The sequence below is a fragment of the Dendrobates tinctorius genome, unplaced genomic scaffold (genome assembly GCF_039654945.1).
Source record: "Dendrobates tinctorius isolate UK_male_01 unplaced genomic scaffold, ASM3965494v1 ptg000041l, whole genome shotgun sequence".
Lineage (NCBI taxonomy): Eukaryota > Metazoa > Chordata > Amphibia > Anura > Dendrobatidae > Dendrobates > Dendrobates tinctorius.
In genome coordinates this window covers 464,258-485,533 of record NW_027361709.1, presented here as the reverse complement: position 1 = coordinate 485,533, position 21,276 = coordinate 464,258, and the positions used below count along the sequence as shown (strand labels likewise).

At 38.6% G+C, this 21,276-nt stretch overlaps 1 protein-coding gene across 1 annotated transcript; it reads left to right on the top strand.

Annotated features, from left to right (window-relative positions):
* Positions 1–411: 411 nt before the first annotated feature.
* LOC141088876 (protein SSUH2 homolog) lies at positions 412–19,349 on the top strand. Its single transcript, XM_073575106.1, has 11 exons — positions 412–791; positions 1,684–1,750; positions 1,865–1,997; positions 3,207–3,267; positions 3,358–3,482; positions 3,693–3,755; positions 3,837–3,919; positions 13,680–13,772; positions 15,282–15,396; positions 16,682–16,792; positions 18,305–19,349. The coding sequence occupies exons 1-11, from the start codon at positions 782–784 to the stop codon at positions 18,443–18,445; spliced, it is 1,002 nt and encodes a 333-aa protein (XP_073431207.1). The 5' UTR covers positions 412–781; the 3' UTR covers positions 18,446–19,349.
* The last annotated feature ends 1,927 nt before the right edge of the window (positions 19,350–21,276 follow it).

Sequence of the window (21,276 nt, the reverse complement as noted above, 5' to 3'; positions counted from 1 at the left end):
CGCACAATGACATGTGACACCACCCACCGCTTCATTGTGTGCAGATGACCCTGGGGACTTGTGCAATGGGGCCAGTGCGCTCCAATGGAACTACAAGTCCCAGCTTGCCCTGACAATACATTGGGAAACACTGAACACAGGTTCTGCTTTTATTTGGGGTCTGAACACTTCTAAATCGGGATCTAAAGTGTTAATTTTATCTAGTTATAAGCTGAACGCTAATATTACTGCCGTGACACAAGGGTTGTCACACCACGAAGAATACAGCAAAGTCCCAGCTTTCCCAGGATTCGATACCCAGCTTTCCCAGAAACACTAATAGCGGCCCCGCCGGCCCCTTTCTGCTCTCGATCTTATCTATTGCTGTAGTGTAAGTGACGCCTCTAACAATGGCCGGTTCCTTCAGCCGCCCTATATTTAGCGCAGAACAATCCATCTGCGTGAGGCCTCGCCGCGCTCCTCTTATCACAATCTGAGCAGAGTTTACACACCATTGTCTGCCCGTCCCAAGGGGCATTAATACTGCGCCCCATCCCCGGGGCATGCCCCATAGAGGTGCCGGCCGTGTGATTTCCCCCCGAGCACTCTGTCCGGGCTCCAAGTGGGACATGACCTGATTCTCTGCGCTCCGGGATCTCTCTACCTGTGGAGCAGGTTGTGTTGTCTCATTGCACAATGTCTGGACGATCCACGTCTCTCAGTGGTTGTTCTAATAATGGCGCAGCCTCGGGAGCCGACCACCCGTTACTGACCTCCTGGATGTGACACTGGAAACATCTGCATGGAGCAAGGTGGGTAACTTGGCTTTAAGATCTACATTCTCTTATATCCATGTACTAACTAGAAGAATATCGACTTACTACATAGACATAAAGTGTGACTGCTATGGGGTAACGGAAGGGAAAGTATACGCGCTGAACTGCTTCCCATTTGTTCTGTGACACTGTCTGACTACAGTCACCACTAGGGGGAGGTCCCTGTATACAGAGAAACATAAGATCCTGTCTGTGGCCACCACTAGGGGGATCTCCCTGTATACAGAGATGCATGATAAGATCCTGTCTGCAGTCACCACTAGGGGGAGCTCCCTGTATACAGAGATACATGATAAGATCCTGTCTGCAGCCACCACTAGGGGGAGCTCCCTGTATACAGAGATACATAAGATCCTGTCTGCAGCCACCACTAGGGGGAGCTCCCTGTATACAGAGATACATGATAAGGTTCTGACTGTCTAGACCAGGGTTCCCCATCTCCAGTCCTCAAGGCCCACCAACAGATCATGTTTTCAGGATTTCCTTTGTATTGCACAGGGGAAGCAATTATCACCTGAGAAATAATAAGGAAATCCTGAAAACATGACCTGTTGGTGGGCCTTGAGGACTGGAGTTGGGGAACCCTGGTCTAGAATAGATAATCTTCTGTGAATCACTCATCTCAGTCCCGTTAGTTGTGTTATACTGACCCGGACTGGTCTGTAGGGTAACAGGAGAATTCCCCGGTGGGCCCCACCACCTGCATGATCGATATTTGGAGCAATACACGCACAGATAGAATCCGCTCCTCATCATTCATTTACTAAACTTCCCGGTATATTATTCTATAGAAGCAGCGGTAAATCTGCGCATGTCGCTGCATTGTGGCCCCGGAGTCAGTCTGACATTGCTCTTCTATCTTCTACAGGAACCTCTGACTTTAGTGACCCTTGTGCCCCAGGTGACACATCTCACAGAGACCGCCAGGATTACAGGTGAGGGTCTCTTGGTTGTCCTGTATCTGGAGTCTCAGTTCTCTCACAATTACACCTTTCAGAGTTTCCAAATCAGAAATCCAGAACCCGACGACTTGTCTCCTTCTTATCTAGAAATGTCGTGTTGATCCCAAAGGAAGCTGCGAGGGACGCCGTGCGGAAATATGTCTGGTCCTCATGCTGCTGCTGCAGACCCAGAAGAGAAGAGCCGGTGGTCGAGAGGTTAACACAAATGCCCGTCTATAGGGTGAGTCCAAAATCAGCAAAGTAATAGCTATGCTCCAGTCACATCCAGAGCTGCATTCACATCCCCCCTGATGCACTGGATAGTTGTAGAGAGAAGCAGTGAAATCTGTGACCCGGCTATCAGTCAATAATAAAATGACCTCCCACAGTAGAATAGCTTCACTAAGGATCTGGACCGCAGGGAAACTGCTGTGGAAACTGTCAGTAAGCTGGAGAGGGAGATCAAGTGACGGCGAACCAAACTCCAATCTCTGAATGTGACTGGCGTATAAGACACAGTGCAAAAACAAAAGCTAAAAATGCAGCTCTGAATGTGAATGTAGCATAATCCCCAGTAAAGCAACATAATTAAAGCATGCAGCTCTGGATGTGACTAGAGAATAAAACATACAGCTCTAGATATTACTAGAGAATAAAGCATGCAGCTCTGGATGTTAATAGAGAATAAAACATGCAGCTCTGGATGTGACGAGAATAAACATGCAGCTCTGGTTGTGACTAGAGCGCAAAACATGCAGCTCTGGATGTGACTAGAGCGCAAAACATGCAGCTCTGGATGTGACTAGAGCATAAATATGCAGGTCTGGATGTGATTAGAGCATAAAACATGCAGCTCTGGATGTGACTAGAGCATAAACATCCATCTCGGGATGTGATTAGAGCATAAAACATGCACCTCTGGATGTGACTAGAGCATAAAACATGCAGCTCTGGATGTGACTAGAGCATAAACATGCAGCTCTGGATGTGACTAGATCATAAAACATGCAGCTCTGGCTGTGACTAGAGCATAAAACATGCAGCTCTGGCTTTGACTAGAGCATAAAACATGCAGCTCTGGATGTGACTAGAGCATAAACATGCAGCTCTGGATGTGACTAGAGCATAAACATGCAGCTCTGGCTTTGACTAGAGCATAAAACATGCAGCTCTGGATATGACTAGAGCATAAACATGCAGCTCTGGATGTGACTGGAGCATAAACATGCAGCTCTGGATGTGACTAGAGCATAAACATGCAGCTCTGGATGTGACTAGAGCAGCTCTGGATGTGACTAGAGCATAAACATGCAGCTCGGGATGTGACTACAGCAGCTCTGGATGTGACTAGAGCATAAACATGCAGCTCGGGATGTGCATAGAGTTGGACCTCTTGGTCCTATCCTCCATGTTAGCTGATCGGTTTGTCCCATTTCTCCCCTTATTACAGTACAGACTGGAGACGTTCGCTGAAACCAGACACATGGAGAAGCTCTGCAGGCCGTACACCGGTGCGTGCTCAGCGCCAGCTGTGGTCATGTTTGGGCACCGTTCACATGCTGCAGATGAGACGTTACATTTCAGAGTCTTTACATCTGCAGGTCAGAGAATCGACGCTGGAGACATAGACCTCGTCCCGCAGATCTGGGATATTGATGTCTGTACCCCAAAAATGTTTCATGAAGGGTCAAAGAAAATCCCACTCCCTCGATCCGGAGAAATAAAGGTGAATGGATGTCGTACTGAGTATTTCTATACACAAAAACGGTAGAGTCAGAAAGTGAACAGTGACTAATGGGGGAAGGATGGAACAATGATAGTTTGTAACACATGTGAAAAGGAAGAGACGGACCAAAGAACCCTTTAAGAACTTAAAAGTAATTTTTCTTATTGGTAATAAATGTTGAGTCTGTGACATTGTGATAAATTGTTGCAGACATGTCACAAATGTGGAGGTCGTGGACGCTGTAAATGCTCAAGGTGTGGGGGATCGGGACAGGTAAGGGAAAAAATGGTAGCACTTTCAATTCTACTTTTATTTTTGCTGATTGTCTTACAAAAGTTCTAATTTCCTCAACAGTTCAGATGTCGATGTTCCAGCAGCAGCCGCCACAAATCCAGAAACAAGAGGTGTCCAGCATGTTCAGGGAGCGGCAGAAAAAGGTGAATGAAGCCGTAATCACAGAGTATTGTACAATAACATGACTACTATAATACTGCTCCTATGTACAAGAATATAGCTACTATAATACTGCCCCCTATGTACAAGAATATAACTACTATAATACTGCCTCCTATGTACAAGAATATCACTACTATAATTCTGCCCCTATGTACAAGAATATAACTACAATAATACTGCCCCCTATGTACAAGAATATAACTACTATAATACTGGCCCCTAGGTACAATAATATAACTACTATAATACTACCCCTATATACAAGAATATAACTACTATAATACTGCCCCTATGTACAAGAATATAACTACTATAATACTGCTCCTATGTACAATAATATAACTACTATAATACTGCCCCTATGAACAATAACATAACTACTATAATACTGCCCCCTATGTACAAGAATATAACTACTACAAAACTGCCCCCTATGTACAAGAATATAACTATTATAATACTGCTCCTATGTACAAGAATATAACTACTATAATACTGCTCCCTATGTACAAGAATATAACTACTATAATACTGCCCCTATGTACAAGAATATAACTATTATAATATTGCCACTATGTACAATAGCATAACTACTAGAATGCTGCCCCTCTGTACAAGAATATAATGACTATAATACTGCTCCTATGTACAAGAATATAACGACTATAATACTGCCCCTATTTACAAGAATATAACGACTATAATACTGCTCCTCTGTACAAGAATATAACTACTATAATACTGCCCCTTATGTACAAGAATAAAACGACTATAATACTGCTCCTATGTACAAGAATATAACGACTATAATACTGCCCCTATTTACAAGAATAAAACGACTATAATACTGCTCCTATGTACAAGAATATAACTACTATAATACTGCCCCTTATGTACAAGAATATAACGACTATAATACTTCCCCTTATGTACAAGAATATAACGACTATAATACTGCTCCTATGTACAAGAATATAATGACTATAATACTGCTCCTATGTACAAGAATATAACGACTATAATACTGCCCCTATTTACAAGAATATAACGACTATAATACTGCTCCTATGTACAAGAATATAACTACTATAATACTGCCCCTTATGTACAAGAATATAACGACTATAATACTGCCCCTATGTACAAGAATATAACTACTATAATACTGCTCCTTTGTACAAGAATATAACTACTATAATACTGCTCCTATGTACAAGAATATAACTACTATAATACTGCTCCTATGTACAAGAATATAACTATTATAAAACTGCCACTATGTACAAGAATATAACTACTATAATACTGCTCCTATGTACAAGAATATAACTACTATAATACTGCCCCTATGTACAAGAATATATCTACTATAATACTGCCACTATGTACAAGAATATAACTATTATAATATTGCCACTATGTACAATAGCATAACTACTATAATACTGCCCCTCTGTACAAGAATATAACGACTACAATACTGCTCCTATGTACAAGAATATAACGACTATAATACTGCCCCTATTTACAAGAATAAAACGACTATAATACTGCTCCTATGTACAAGAATATAACTACTATAATACTGCTCCTATGTACAAGAATATAACGACTATAATACTGCTCCTATGTACAAGAATATAACGACTATAATACTCCCCCTATGTACAAGAATATAACTACTATAATACTGCCCCTTATGTACAAGAATATAACGACTATAATACTGCCCCTTTGTACAAGAATATAACTACTATAATACTGCCCCTTATGTACAAGAATATAATGACTATAATACTGCTCCTATGTACAAGAATATAACGACTATAATACTTCCCCTTATGTACAAGAATATAATGACTATAATACTGCTCCTATGTACAAGAATATAACTACTATAATACTGCTCCTATGTACAAGAATATAACGACTATAATACTGCTCCTATGTACAAGAATATAACGACTATAATACTGCCCCTATTTACAAGAATATAACGACTATAATACTGCCCCCTATGTACAAGAATATAACTACTATAATACTGCCCCTTATGTACAAGAATATAACGACTATAATACTGCCCCTATGTACAAGAATATAACTACTATAATACTGCCCCTTATGTACAAGAATATAATGACTATAATACTGCTCCTATGTACAAGAATATAACGACTATAATACTTCCCCTTATGTACAAGAATATAATGACTATACTACTGCTCCTATGTACAAGAATATAACGACTATAATACTGCCCCTATTTACAAGAATATAACGACTTTAATACTGCTCCCATGTACAAGAATATAACTACTATAATACTGCCCCTTATGTACAAGAATATAACGATTATAATACTGCCCCTATGTACAAGAATATAACTACTATAATACTGCTCCTATGTACAAGAATATAACTACTATAATACTGCTCCTTTGTACAAGAATATAACTACTATAATACTGCTCCTATGTACAAGAATATAACTACAATAATACTGCTCCTATGTACAAGAATATAACTATTATAAAACTGCCACTATGTACAAGAATATAACTACTATAATACTGCTCCTATGTACAAGAATATAACTACTATAATACTCCTCCTATGTACAAGAATATAACTACTATAATACTGCTCCTATGTACAAGAATATAACTACTATAATACTGCCACCTATGTACAAGAATATAACTACTATAATACTGCTCCTATGTACAAGAATATAACTACTATAATACTGCCACCTATGTACAAGAATATAACTATTAAAAAACTGCCACTATGTACAAGAATATAACTACTATAATACTGCTCCTATGTACAAGAATATAACTACTATAATACTGCTCCTATGTACAAGAATATAACTACTATAATACTGCTCCTATGTACAAGAATATAACTACTATAATACTGCTCCTATGTACAAGAATATAACTACTATAATACTGCCCCTATGTACAAGAATATATCTACTATAATACTGCCACTATGTACAAGAATATATCTACTATAATACTGCCACTATGTACAAGAATATAACTACTATAATACTGCTCCTATGTACAAGAATGTAACTACTATAATACTGCCCCCTATGTACAAGAATATAACTACTATAAAACTGCCACTATGTACAAGAATATAACTACTATAATACTGCTCCTATGTACAAGAATATAACTACTATAATACTGCCCCCTATGTACAAGAATATAACAACTATAATACTGCTCCTATGTACAAGAATATATCTACTATAATACTGCCCCCTATGTACAAGAATATAACAACTATAATACTGCCCCTATGTACAAGAATATAACTACTATAATACTGCCCCTATGTACAAGAATATAACTACTATAATACTGCTCCTATGTACAAGACTATAACTACTATAATACTGCTCCTATGTACAAAAATATAACTACTATAATACTGCCCCCTATGTACAAGAATATAACTACTATAATACTGCCACTATGTACAAGAATATAACTACTATAATACTGCCCCCTATGTATAAGAATATAACTACTATAATACTGCTCCTATGTACAAGAATATAACTACTATAATACTACCCCCTATGTACAAGAATATAACGACTATAATACTTCCCCTTATGTACAAGAATATAACGACTATAATACTGCTCCTATGTACAAGAATATAACTACTATAATACTGCCCCTATGTACAAGAATATAACTACTATAATATTGCCACTATGTACAATAACATAACTACTATAATACTGCCCCCTATGTACAAGAATATAACTACTACAAAACTGCCACTATGTACAAGAAAATAACTACTATAATACTGCCCCTATGTACAAGAATATAACTATTATAATATTGCCACTATGTACAATAGCAAAACTACTATAATACTGCCCCTCTGTACAAGAATATAACGACTATAATACTGCTCCTATGTACAAGAATATAACGACTATAATACTGCCCCTATTTACAAGAATAAAACGACTATAATACTGCTCCTATGTACAAGAATATAACTACTATAATACTGCCCCTTATGTACAAGAATATAACGACTATAATACTGCTCCTATGTACAAGAATATAACGACTATAATACTGCCCCTATGTACAAGAATATAACTACTATAATACTGCTCCTATGTACAAGACTATAACTACTATAATACTGCTCCTATGTACAAAAATATAACTACTATAATACTGCCCCCTATGTACAAGAATATAACTACTATAATACTGCCACTATGTACAAGAATATAACTACTATAATACTGCCCCCTATGTATAAGAATATAACTACTATAATACTGCTCCTATGTACAAGAATATAACTACTATAATACTACCCCCTATGTACAAGAATATAACGACTATAATACTTCCCCTTATGTACAAGAATATAACGACTATAATACTGCTCCTATGTACAAGAATATAACTACTATAATACTGCCCCTATGTACAAGAATATAACTACTATAATATTGCCACTATGTACAATAACATAACTACTATAATACTGCCCCCTATGTACAAGAATATAACTACTACAAAACTGCCACTATGTACAAGAAAATAACTACTATAATACTGCCCCTATGTACAAGAATATAACTATTATAATATTGCCACTATGTACAATAGCAAAACTACTATACTACTGCCCCTCTGTACAAGAATATAACGACTATAATACTGCTCCTATGTACAAGAATATAACGACTATAATACTGCCCCTATTTACAAGAATAAAACGACTATAATACTGCTCCTATGTACAAGAATATAACTACTATAATACTGCCCCTTATGTACAAGAATATAACGACTATAATACTGCTCCTATGTACAAGAATATAACGACTATAATACTGCCCCTATTTACAAGAATATACCGACTATAATACTGCCCCCTATGTACAAGAATATAACTACTATAATACTGCCCCTTATGTACAAGAATATAACGACTATAATACTGCCCCTATGTACAAGAATATAACTACTATGATACTGCCCCTTATGTACAAGAATATAACGACTATAATACTTCCCCTTATGTACAAGAATATAACGACTATAATACTGCTCCTATGTACAAGAATATAACGACTATAATACTGCCCCTATTTACAAGAATATAACGACTATAATACTGCTCCTATGTACAAGAATATAACTACTATAATACTGCCACTTATGTACAAGAATATAACGACTATAATACTGCCCCTATGTACAAGAATATAACTACTATAATACTGCCCCTTATGTACAAGAATATAACGACTATAATACTGCCCCTATGTACAAGAATATAACGACTATAATACTGCCCCTTATGTACAAGAATATAACGACTATAATACTGCCCCTATGTACAGGAATATAACTACTATAATACTGCCCCTTATGTACAAGAATATAACGACTATAATACTGCCCCTATGTACAAGAATATAACGACTATAATATTTCCACTATTTACAATAATTTAACTTCTATAATACTGCCCCTATGTACAAGAATATAACTACTATAATACTGCCCCTATGTACAAGAATATAACGACTATAATACTGCTCCTATGTACAAGAATATAACGACTATAATACTGCCCCTATTTACAAGAATATAACGACTATAATACTGCCCCCTATGTACAAGAATATAACAACTATAATACTGCCCCTATGTACAAGAATATAACGACTATAATACTGCCCCTATGTACAAGAATATAACGACTATAATACTGCCCCCTATGTACAAGAATATAACGACAATAATACTGCCCCTATGTACAAGAATATAACTACTATAATACTGCCCCCTATGTACAAGAATATAACGACTATAATACTGCCCCTATGTACAAGAATATAACTACTATAATACTGCCCCTATGTACAAGAATATAACTACTATAATATTGCCACTATGTACAATAACATAACCACTATAATACTGCCCCTATGTACAAGAATATAACGACTATAATACTGCCCCCTATGTACAAGAATATAACTACTATAATACTGCCCCTATGTACAAGAATATAACTACTATAATACTGCCCCCTATGTACAAGAATATAACGACTATAATACTGCCCCTATGTACAAGAATATAACGACTATAATACTGCCCCTATGTACAAGAATATAACTACTATAATATTGCCACTATGTACAATAACATAACGACTATAATACTGCCCCTATGTACAAGAATATAACTACTATAATACTACCCCCTATGTACAAGAATATAACGACTATAATACTGCCCCTATGTACAAGAATATAACTACTATAATACTGCCCCTATGTACAAGAATATGACTACTATAATATTGCCACTATGTACAATAACATAACTACTATAATACTGCCCCTATGTACAAGAATATAACGACTATAATACTGCTCCTATGTGCAAGAATATAACGACTATAATACTGCCCCTATGAACAAGAATATAACGACTATAATACTGCTCATTTGTACAAGAATATAACTACTTTAACACTGCCCCTATGTACGAGAATATAACTACTATAATACTGCCCCTGTGTACAAGAATATAACTACTATTATACTGCCCCTATGTACAAGAATATAACTGCTATAATACTGCTCCTATGTACAAGAATATAACTACTATAATACTGCTCCTATGTACAAGAATATAACGACTATTATACTGCCCCTATGCACAAGAATATAATGACTATAATACTGCTCCTTTGTACAAGAATATAGCTAGTATAATACTGCCCCAATGTACAAGAATATAACTACTATAATACTGCCACTATGTACAAGAATATAACTACTATAATACTGCTCCCTATGTACAAGAATATAACTTCTATAATACTGCTGCTATGTACAAGAATACAACGACTATAATACTGCCCCTATGAACAAGAATATAACGACTATAATACTGCCCCCTATGTACAAGAATATAACTACTATAATACTGCCACTATGTACAAGAATATAACGACTATAATACTGCCCCTATGAACAAGAATATAACGACTATAATACTGCCCCCTATGTACAAGAATATAACGACTATAATACTGCCCCTATGAACAAGAATATAACGACTATAATACTGCTCCCTATGTACAAGAATATAACTTCTATAATACTGCCACTATGTACAAGAATATAACTACTATAATACTGCCACTATGTACAAGAATATAACTACTATAATACTGCCCCTATGTACAAGAATATAACTACTATAATACTGCCCCTATGTACAAGAATATAACTGCTATTATACTGCTCCTATGTACAAGAATATAACGACTATTATACTGCCCCTATGCACAAGAATATAATGACTATAATACTGCTCCTTTGTACAAGAATATAGCTAGTATAATACTGCCCCAATGTACAAGAATATAACTACTATAATACTGCCACTATGTACAAGAATATAACTACTATAATACTGCCCCCTATGTACAAGAATATAACTACTATAATACTGCCCCCTATGTACAAGAATATAACTACTATAATACTGCCCCAATGTACAAGAATATAACTACTATAATACTGCCACTATGTACAAGAATATAACTACTATAATACTGCCCCCTATGTACAAGAATATACCTACTATAATACTGCTCCCTATGTACAAGAATATAACTACTATAATACTGCCCCTATGTACAAGAATATGACTACTATAATACTGCCCCTATGTACAATAATATAACTACTATAATACTGCTCCTATGTACAAGAATATAACTACTATAATACTGCTCCCTATGTACAAGAATATAACTACTATAATACTGCCCCTATGTACAAGAATATGACTACTATAATACTGCCCCCTATGTACAAGTATATAACTACTATAATACTGCTCCCTATGTACAAGAATATAACTACTATAATACTGCTCCCTATATACAAGAATATAACTACTATAATACTGCCACTATGTACAAGAATATAACTACTATAATACTGCTCCTATGTACAAGAATATAACTACTATAATACTGCTCCTATGTACAAGAATATAACTACTATAATACTGCCCCTATGTACAAGAATATAACTACTATAATACTGCTCCTATGTACAAGAATATAACTACTATAATACTGCCCCTATGTACAAGAATATAACTACTATAATACTGCTCCTATGTACAAGAATATAACTACTATAATACTGCCCCTATGTACAAGAATATAACTACTATAATACTGCTCCTATGTACAAGAATATAACTACTATAATACTGCTCCTATGTACAAGAATATAACTACTATAATACTGCCCCTATGTACAAGAATATAACTACTATAATACTGCCCCTATGTACAAGAATATAACTACTATAATACTGCCCCTATGTACAAGAATATAACTACTATAATACTACCCCTATGTACAAGAATATAACTACTATAATACTGCTCCTATGTACAAGAATATAACTACTATAATACTGCCACTATGTACAAGAATATAACTACTATAATACTGCCCCCTATGTACAAGAATATACCTACTATAATACTGCTCCCTATGTACAAGAATATAACTACTATAATACTGCCCCTATGTACAAGAATATGACTACTATAATACTGCCCCTATGTACAATAATATAACTACTATAATACTGCTCCTATGTACAAGAATATAACTACTATAATACTGCTCCCTATGTACAAGAATATAACTACTATAATACTGCCCCTATGTACAAGAATATGACTACTATAATACTGCCCCCTATGTACAAGTATATAACTACTATAATACTGCCCCTATGTACAAGAATATAACTACTATAATACTGCTCCCTATATACAAGAATATAACTACTATAATACTGCCTCCTATGTACAAGAATATAACTACTATAATACTGCTCCTATGTACAAGAATATAACTACTATAATACTGCTCCTATGTACAAGAATATAACTACTATAATACTGCCCCTATGTACAAGAATATAACTACTATAATACTGCTCCTATGTACAAGAATATAACTACTATAATACTGCCCCTATGTACAAGAATATAACTACTATAATACTGCTCCTATGTACAAGAATATAACTACTATAATACTGCCCCTATGTACAAGAATATAACTACTATAATACTGCTCCTATGTACAAGTTTATAACTACTATAATACTGCTCCTATATACAAGAATATAACTACTATAATACTGCCCCTATGTACAAGAATATAACTACTATAATACTGCTCCTATGTACAAGAATATAACTACTATAATACTGCCCCTATGTACAAGAATATAACTACTATAATACTATTTCTCCATACACTATGGGAAGATTATTTTCAATTAAGGCTATAATGCAATGGAAATATGTTTTGTCATTTTCCATGACAAGGATTGTCTTTTTGGAATGTATCTGATCGCTCTTCATAACTCTCTTTAGTTAATGTAAAACTGAAACAGCAAAGTGTGAAAAGCAAAATTTGTGTCAATCTCAGATCAGTACAATTTTTTGCAGCTTTTACTCTTTGCTTTTTATCATTTGTATCTTTTTATCTTTGTCTGGTGATAGCTGTAGTACTATAAATGAATCGGGGAAGGCAGTGATGGGCGGCGATGATGGATACGGGGGACTCAATTTCGTTGCCAATTTGTGACTTTTTTAACCATTTAGATGCAGCAAATGTTCTGGACGAGGTCGAAAAATATGTGGCTTATGTAAAGGAGAAGGGCGACTCTTCTATTACCAGCAGCTGGCGGTGAAATGGTGAGCTGTGTGTGTATATATATATATATATTATAGAGTGGCATGTAAAAGTCTGGGAACCCCTGGTCAAAATTACTGTTATTGTGAACAGTTAGGTAAGTTGGGGATGAAATGATTTCCAAAAGGGCTAAAGTTAAAGGTAACACATTTCCTTTACATTTTAGTCAAAAAATATATTTACATATTTTTACATTTTAAAAGTTACAAAAAGGAAAAAGGGTTGATGCAGAAGTCTGGGCACCCTTGCACAGATTCCTTTGACCAAGGTTTCAGACTTTAATTAGCCTGTTAGGGTTAAGGTTTGTTCACTATCATCATTAGGAAAGCAAATTTCCCGGCTTTATAAAAATCTCGAACATTGTGATATAAACCAGCAGCCATGGATTCTTCTAAGCAGCTGCCGAGCACTCTGAAAATGAAAATGGTGGAGGCCCATAAAGCAGGAGAAGCTATAAAAGAGCAAAGCGTTTTCAAGTTTCACTTTCCTCAGTTCAAAACACAATTAAGAAATGGCCGTTACCAGGAACAGTTGAGGTTAAGATAAGGTCTGGAAGACCAAACAAAATTTCAGTGAGAGCTGCTCGTAGGATTGCTAGAGAGTCAAATCAGAAGCTTTGCATGGCCGGAAAAGACCTTCAGAAAGATTTATCAGACTCTGGAGTGTGGTACATTGCTCTACTGTTCAGAGACATCTGCACTAATATGACTATCATGGAAGAGTCATTGGAAGAAAACCTCTCCTGCATCCTCATCATATAATTCAGTGTCATAAGTATGCAAAATAACATCTAAACAAGCCTTATGCATTGTGGAAACAATTCCTGGTGGATTAATCACGCTTTGGGGTTGTGTTGCTGCCAATGGCACGGGGAACATTTCACAGGGAGAGGGAAGAATGGATTCAATGAAACCATCAAATTCTTGAAGCAAACATAAAACCATCTGTAAACAAGCTGAAGGTGAAAAGAGGAAGAGGAAGAGGACGGCTTCTACACATGGATAATGATCCTAAACACACGTCACAATCCACAATAGACAACCTCAAAAGGCGCAAGCTGAAGGTTTTACAATGGCCCTCACAGTCCCCTGATCTGAGCATCATTGAAAATCAAATTCAACTTCCTTAACTGTTCACGATAACTGTAATTTTCACCAGGGGTGCCCTAACTTTTACATGTCACCGTATACTCTATGTATACTGGGCAGGAGGATTGCACCTTGTTAATAAGTTTACTGGTGATGCTGGTGCTTTTCGCTGCACTCATCTGTTATAGTTCATGCTTCGAAAGGTTATCAGCTTTCTGTTGCTCGCCAACTACTACAACTCCCAGCATGCCCTCACCATCACATATTAGGAGTTATAGTTTTGCAGTTATAGTATTTGCTGTATACCGACACTGAACCAGCAGGAGCTGCAGGAAGATGTGAGCTCAGAGCTGAGTTTTCACAACTTATTAGGACCCTAACCCTTCATCACTTTTCTTAGTATTTCCCATTCTTTCTTGGCAGGAAGACGCTGAAATCCCAGATCGTGTCGGATCCACTGGAGCAGGAGCTCAGTTTGCCGCTTATCGTCCTGCAGAAGGTGACGGGGGAGGTGATGACGACGGATGATGATGTGACGGTAAGTAGCGGAATCTACACAACGTGGTACACACCTGTGGATTAGATACATAGTATTGGATTAGAAACGTACAACATATGAAAATGACAAACCTGCCTGTCGATTAGATACATAGTCATAGAATAGATTCCATCAATTAATTACCGTAGATACTTTCACATAGATTAGATGCAAAGGAATTGAAAATCATATAAAATTCATATCTTTGTCATTTAGATACATACTTGATTAGATACAGTCTTTTGAATATCTGGACTACGTAGCTGTGGATAGAGATCAGTAATTGGATGCAGAGATTTGTGAGATTAGATACATACTCTGTGTTTATAGATGCTTCTATAAGGATGAGGTTAATACTGTAGATTATAAAAACAATGTAAATATTTACCAACGCGTTGGCTCCAGTCGTTAATTCAAAACCTACACAACATTAAGGCTGTGTGCACACGCTGCGGATTCTGCTGCGGATCTGCAGCGGTGTACAGTACCATTAAAATCAATGGAAATTAAAAACCGCAGTGCAGACAGTGCGGATTTTTCCACGCGGATTTGCTGCGGTTTCAAATCCGCAGAAAGAATTGACATGTCAATTCTTTCTGCGGATTCCGCTGCGGTTTACCATCTCCTCCATTGTAGAGGTGATAAACCGCAGGGCAAAACCGCAGCCTAATCCGCAGGTAAACCGCAGGTCTTCTGACCTGAGGATTTACATGCGGATTTTACTAAATCCGCAGACCATTCCGCAGCGTGTGCACGTACCCTTAGGAACCTATGTGCAGCTCGGATACACACCCAGAGATTAGGAAAGTACCTGTGAGTGACATTTGTACCTGGAGATTAGATACTCGTCCAGGAATTGTGTATCCATTTGTGGGTGGCTGCAGTAAGATGCAGCAAATTAATTAATAGCCTTTTGGCAGATATTTCGGCTTCTTGCGCCAAAGTCAGAAACTGTTCTCCCGTCGTGGCCGGCGATACTTTTCTGCTACAAACCTTTATGGCCTAAATGACAGGGAACATGTCGGGCGGATGAGGCTGCGGCGCCTTCACAAGGAGATGACTGACGGGTTTGCAGGATGCTGGAGACTCAGATGTAAATCTCAGTCCTACAGTCTGTTCTTCAGCCATTTTTGACTAACATCCACTTTTGGGAAAGTTTTCTTCTCCATCCCCTGCTCTCACTTTGCTGCAGGAGTCTGGAAAAGCTGAGTGACAGGAGGAGCAGCAGAGGTACAACACTAGCATGAAGGGTTTTCTGTCTTCCTCATTCTTGTCATTATTGCAGGTTCAGCCTTTAGCCGGATTCACTGACATCCCTGAGATTTCTGACGCTTCTGGGAGATTGATCCAAGAACACCAGAAGACTTGTGGCCCCTCGTGTCTTGTCCTGAGGCAGGTAAAGACCCTCCTGATGCCACGGGGGGCCGGAGGAGCAATGTGGTAATCATGGTGTAGTACTGATATAGCAGCAATGGTCTGGAGGGGGGAATATTGTAAAGCACAGACTAGTAGCAACATTGTAAAACACCAGGACTGGAGCAGTAATCAACAGTAATAGTGTGCAATGCAGAAACTGACCGCAGCGAGCCACCATGTGTGAACGTAGTCTAAGCAGTGTGCTAACAGTGGCACTAACACTGCAGCAATATTAGCGGATAGTACCGTGTATCTAATCCTCTCCTGTGTGATACTGTCTACTTAGCTGTGTATCTAATCCTCTCCTGTGTGATACTGACTGCTGAGCCGTGTATCTAATCCTATCCTGTGTGATACTGACTGCTGAGCCGTGTATCTAATCCTATCCTGTGTGATACTGACTGCTGAGCTGTGTATCTAATCCTATCCTGTGTGATACTGACTGCTGAGCCATGTATCTAATCCTATCCTGTGTGATACTGACTGCTGAGCCGTGTATCTAATCCTATCCTGTGTGACACTGACTGCTGAGCTGTGTATCTAATCCTGTCCTGTGTGATACTGTCTGCTGAGCCGTGTATCTAATCCTATCCTGTGTGATACTGACTGCTGAGCCGTGTATCTAATCCTATCCTATGTGATACTGACTGCTGAGCTGTGTATCTAATCCTCTCCTGTGTGATACTGACTGCTGAGCCGTGTATCTAACCCTATTCTGTGTGATAATGTCTGCTGAGCCGTGTATCTAATCCTCTCCTGAGTGATACTGACTGCTCAGCCGTGTATCTAACCCTATTCTGTGTGATACTGTCTGCTGAGCCGTGTATCTAATCCTATCCTGTGTGATACTGTCTGCTGAGCCGTGTATCTAATCCTCTCCTGTGTGATACTGACTGCTGAGCCGTGTATCTAATCCTATCCTGTGTGATACTGACTGCTGAGCCGTGTATCTAATCCTATCTTGTGTGATACTGACTGCTGAGCTGTGTATCTAATCCTCTCCTGTGTGATACTGACTGCTGAGCCATGTATCTAATCCTCTCCTGTGTGGTACTGACTGCTGAGCTGTGTATCTAATCCTCTCCTGTGTGATACTGACTGCTGAGCCGTGTATCTAATCCGATCCTTCGTGGGTTCGGTGCCATCTTTATCTCTCCTATCATACTTACTATATGTGTTGTGCATACTCACAACGTGTAAAGGTGAGAATTTTACCTTACAGTAAACTAATTGTTAATTTGGTAACTGCGCTCTTGCGCCCCTCTCTTTACTGTTTCTAATCCGACCCTGTGTGATACTGACTTTACACAATTTTTCACAAGCCGCATTACCTAAGAATGGCCACAAGATGTCGCCAGACCCCTGTTTCCTCCCTGTTCTCCGCCTCATCTATTATAACCCTATTAATACAGCACAGATTTTTTTTATAATTAGTTGCATTTTTCTACTGAGAAATAACAGCATTTATCCCCTCTTTATGTTGTTTTCCCAGCGTCAGACGGTGGAGATGATCCCAGTAGCGCACGTCAACTACAGATATAGGGGGAAGGACCTGTCATGCCACGTATACGGCCTGGAGCGCAGAGTCTTCACTCCGCGTCGTCTCCATAATCTCGGTTGCTCAGTTATGTGAGATTTAGATATTCACGATGAAGTCCGGAAGCCATTGCCTTGCATAGAACCAATAAATTGCTTCGCCTATGAGGCTGCACTCACAGACAAAGCTTTCATGTCCTGCAGTAATGTGTGAACGCTCCGCTACGCTAAAAGCATGAGTGTAGGAATAAAATGCATCGTAGGGCACTGGGTCAGCAGGGAGAGCGATCATTCCCCATAGCTGCACTTATCTGGGGGCAATAGTGGACTGATACATGGAACTCATATATATGTACACTGTATACACACACGTGCTCTTTTTTCGTTATTTAGTTTGTGCCATTTTTAAGTTATTGTTACTTGGTTTTGTCTTTTCTCTTTTTTTCTTTACGGTCGTAGTTTTCCTTATCCCGATGTATTTGCTTAATCCCTCATTTGCACCTTTTTGAACTGTTGCATGAACATTTGCGCAGTTCGTACATCTGGCGTCCAGTAGGGTAGAAATCCCTGATTCTTCACGACGCGCGTTTTTTATCTATCTGCCATAATGAAGGGTGCGCTGGAGGAAGCTGCGCCTGTTCATGAATTCAGTGCATGTTTTCGTGCTGTGCCATAAGTTGTGCAAACATGTTGCGACCTTTAATGCAGTGTGACGACAGAATTCTTCTGAAAACAAATGATTTCTTTTTTGTGCGGCGAAACTTTAAAACATTGTGCGACTTTTTGATGTAAAAAACATAAATGATAAAACGCCTTTAACATTGCACAAAAGGCCAAGTTCACCGTTTTTAAGAATTGGAGTAAAGTAATGTAACAAATGTGACAAGAACAAAAGTAAAGTGACTTAAAACAGAGAAACAATGAATTGACCTCTGTGTGGGATCATTACAAATGTGTCCAGCAGGGGGAGCCAGTGCAGCAACAATCTGCCGCAGCTCCTTATAGGGCCCCCATAAGTGCAGATAAAGGGAAGGTGGGGTGCGACCAAAATCCTAAACTTTCCCCCAAAAACCTACATAACTTCTGTACTGTCGCATTTGGTGTTGTTGGACAGTAGGGGGCATGATTACCGCCATGACTCGCAGTCTTAGCTTCCTGCGGGTTATCATGTAAATATTATGGAATAATTGCCTAAATATTTCCCACTGTAGTAAAATCCCTCTAATCCGGGGTCTGACAGTTTGTGAGAGACTCGCAATTGTATCCCAATATTTCAGTCGTTGTGATGTCATCACATTATACCTGGAAGACGGGAAACGACCGCCGTGTCAGGATGAGATGAAGAACGTCCGCCGTCCGTCTGCGCTTTATTATAGATGGAATAAAGATTGCACCAGCTCATATATATACAGTATATAAATGACGCATTGATTGCTACTTTTGTGGATACTTTGCTTTTCACCTTGTGATGTCATCGCATTACATTTTGTGATGTCATCTCTTCGGTCTTTGTGTTGTCATCGCTTCTGTCTTTGTGATGTCATCGCTTCGGTCTTTGTGATGTCATCGCTTCGGTCCTTGTGATGTCATTGCTTCTGTTTTTGTGGTGTCATCTCTTCGGTCCTTGTGATGGCATCGCTTAGGTCTTTGTGGTGTCATCTCTTCTGTCTTTGTGGTGTCATCGCTTCTGTCTTTGTGATGTCATCGCTTCTGTCTTTGTGATGTCATCGCTTCTGTCCTTGTGATGTGATCTCTTCGGTTTTTGTGGTGTCATCGCTTCTGTCCTTGTGATGTCATCGCATCGGTCCTTGTGATGTCATCGCTTCTCTCCTTGTGATGTCATCTCTTCTGTCTTTGTGATGTCATCACTTCGATCCTTGTGATGTCATTGCTTCTGTCTTTGTGATGTTATCGCTTCTGTCTTTGTGATGTCATCGCTTCTGTCCTTGTGGTGTCATCGCTTCTGTCCTTGTGATGTCATCGCTTCGGTCCTTGTGATGTCATCGCTTCGGTCTTTGTGGTGTCATCGCTTCGGTCTTTGTGGTGTCATCGCTTCTGTCTTTGTGATGTCATCGCTTCTGTCTTTGTGATGTCATCGCTTCTGTCCTTGTGATGTGATCTCTTCGGTTTTTGTGGTGTCATCGCTTCTGTCCTTGTGATGTCATCGCATCGGTCCTTGTGATGTCATCGCTTCTCTCCTTGTGATGTCATCTCTTCTGTCTTTGTGATGTCATCACTTCGATCCTTGTGATGTCATTGCTTCTGTCTTTGTGATGTTATCGCTTCTGTCTTTGTGATGTCATCGCTTCTGTCCTTGTGGTGTCATCGCTTCTGTCCTTGTGATGTCATCGCTTCTCTCCTTGTGATGTCATCGCTTCGGTCTTTGTGGTGTCATCGCTTCGGTCTTTGTGGTGTCATCGCTTCTGTCTTTGTGATGTCATCGCTTCGGTCTTTGTGATGTCATCGCTTCGGTCCTTGTGATGTCATTGCTTCTGTTTTTGTGGTGTCATCTCTTCGGTCCTTGTGATGGCATCGCTTAGGTCTTTGTGGTGTCATCTCTTCTGTCTTTGTGGTGTCATCGCTTCTGTCTTTGTGATGTCATCGCTTCTGTCTTTGTGATGTCATCGCTTCTGTCCTTGTGATGTGATCTCTTCGGTTTTTGTGGTGTCATCGCTTCTGTCCTTGTGATGTCATCGCTTCGGTCCTTGTGATGTCATCGCTTCTCTCCTTGTGATGTCATCTCTTCTGTCTTTGTGATGTCATCACTTCGATCCTTGTGATGTCATTGCTTCTGTCTTTGTGATGTTATCGCTTCTGTCTTTGTGATGTCATCGCTTCTGTCCTTGTGGTGTCATCGCTTCTGTCCTTGTGATGTCATCGCTTCGGTCCTTGTGATGTCATCGCTTCTCTCCTTGTGATGTCATCGCT

Bases quoted from the DNA above. Each gene is read 5' to 3' on its own strand.
- LOC141088876 (XM_073575106.1), top strand. The intron at 3,756-3,836 runs GTAAGGGAAAAA...TTTCCTCAACAG, and splicing joins GGTGTGGGGGATCGGGACAG to TTCAGATGTCGATGTTCCAG. The intron at 3,920-13,679 runs GTGAATGAAGCC...TTAACCATTTAG, and splicing joins TCAGGGAGCGGCAGAAAAAG to ATGCAGCAAATGTTCTGGAC.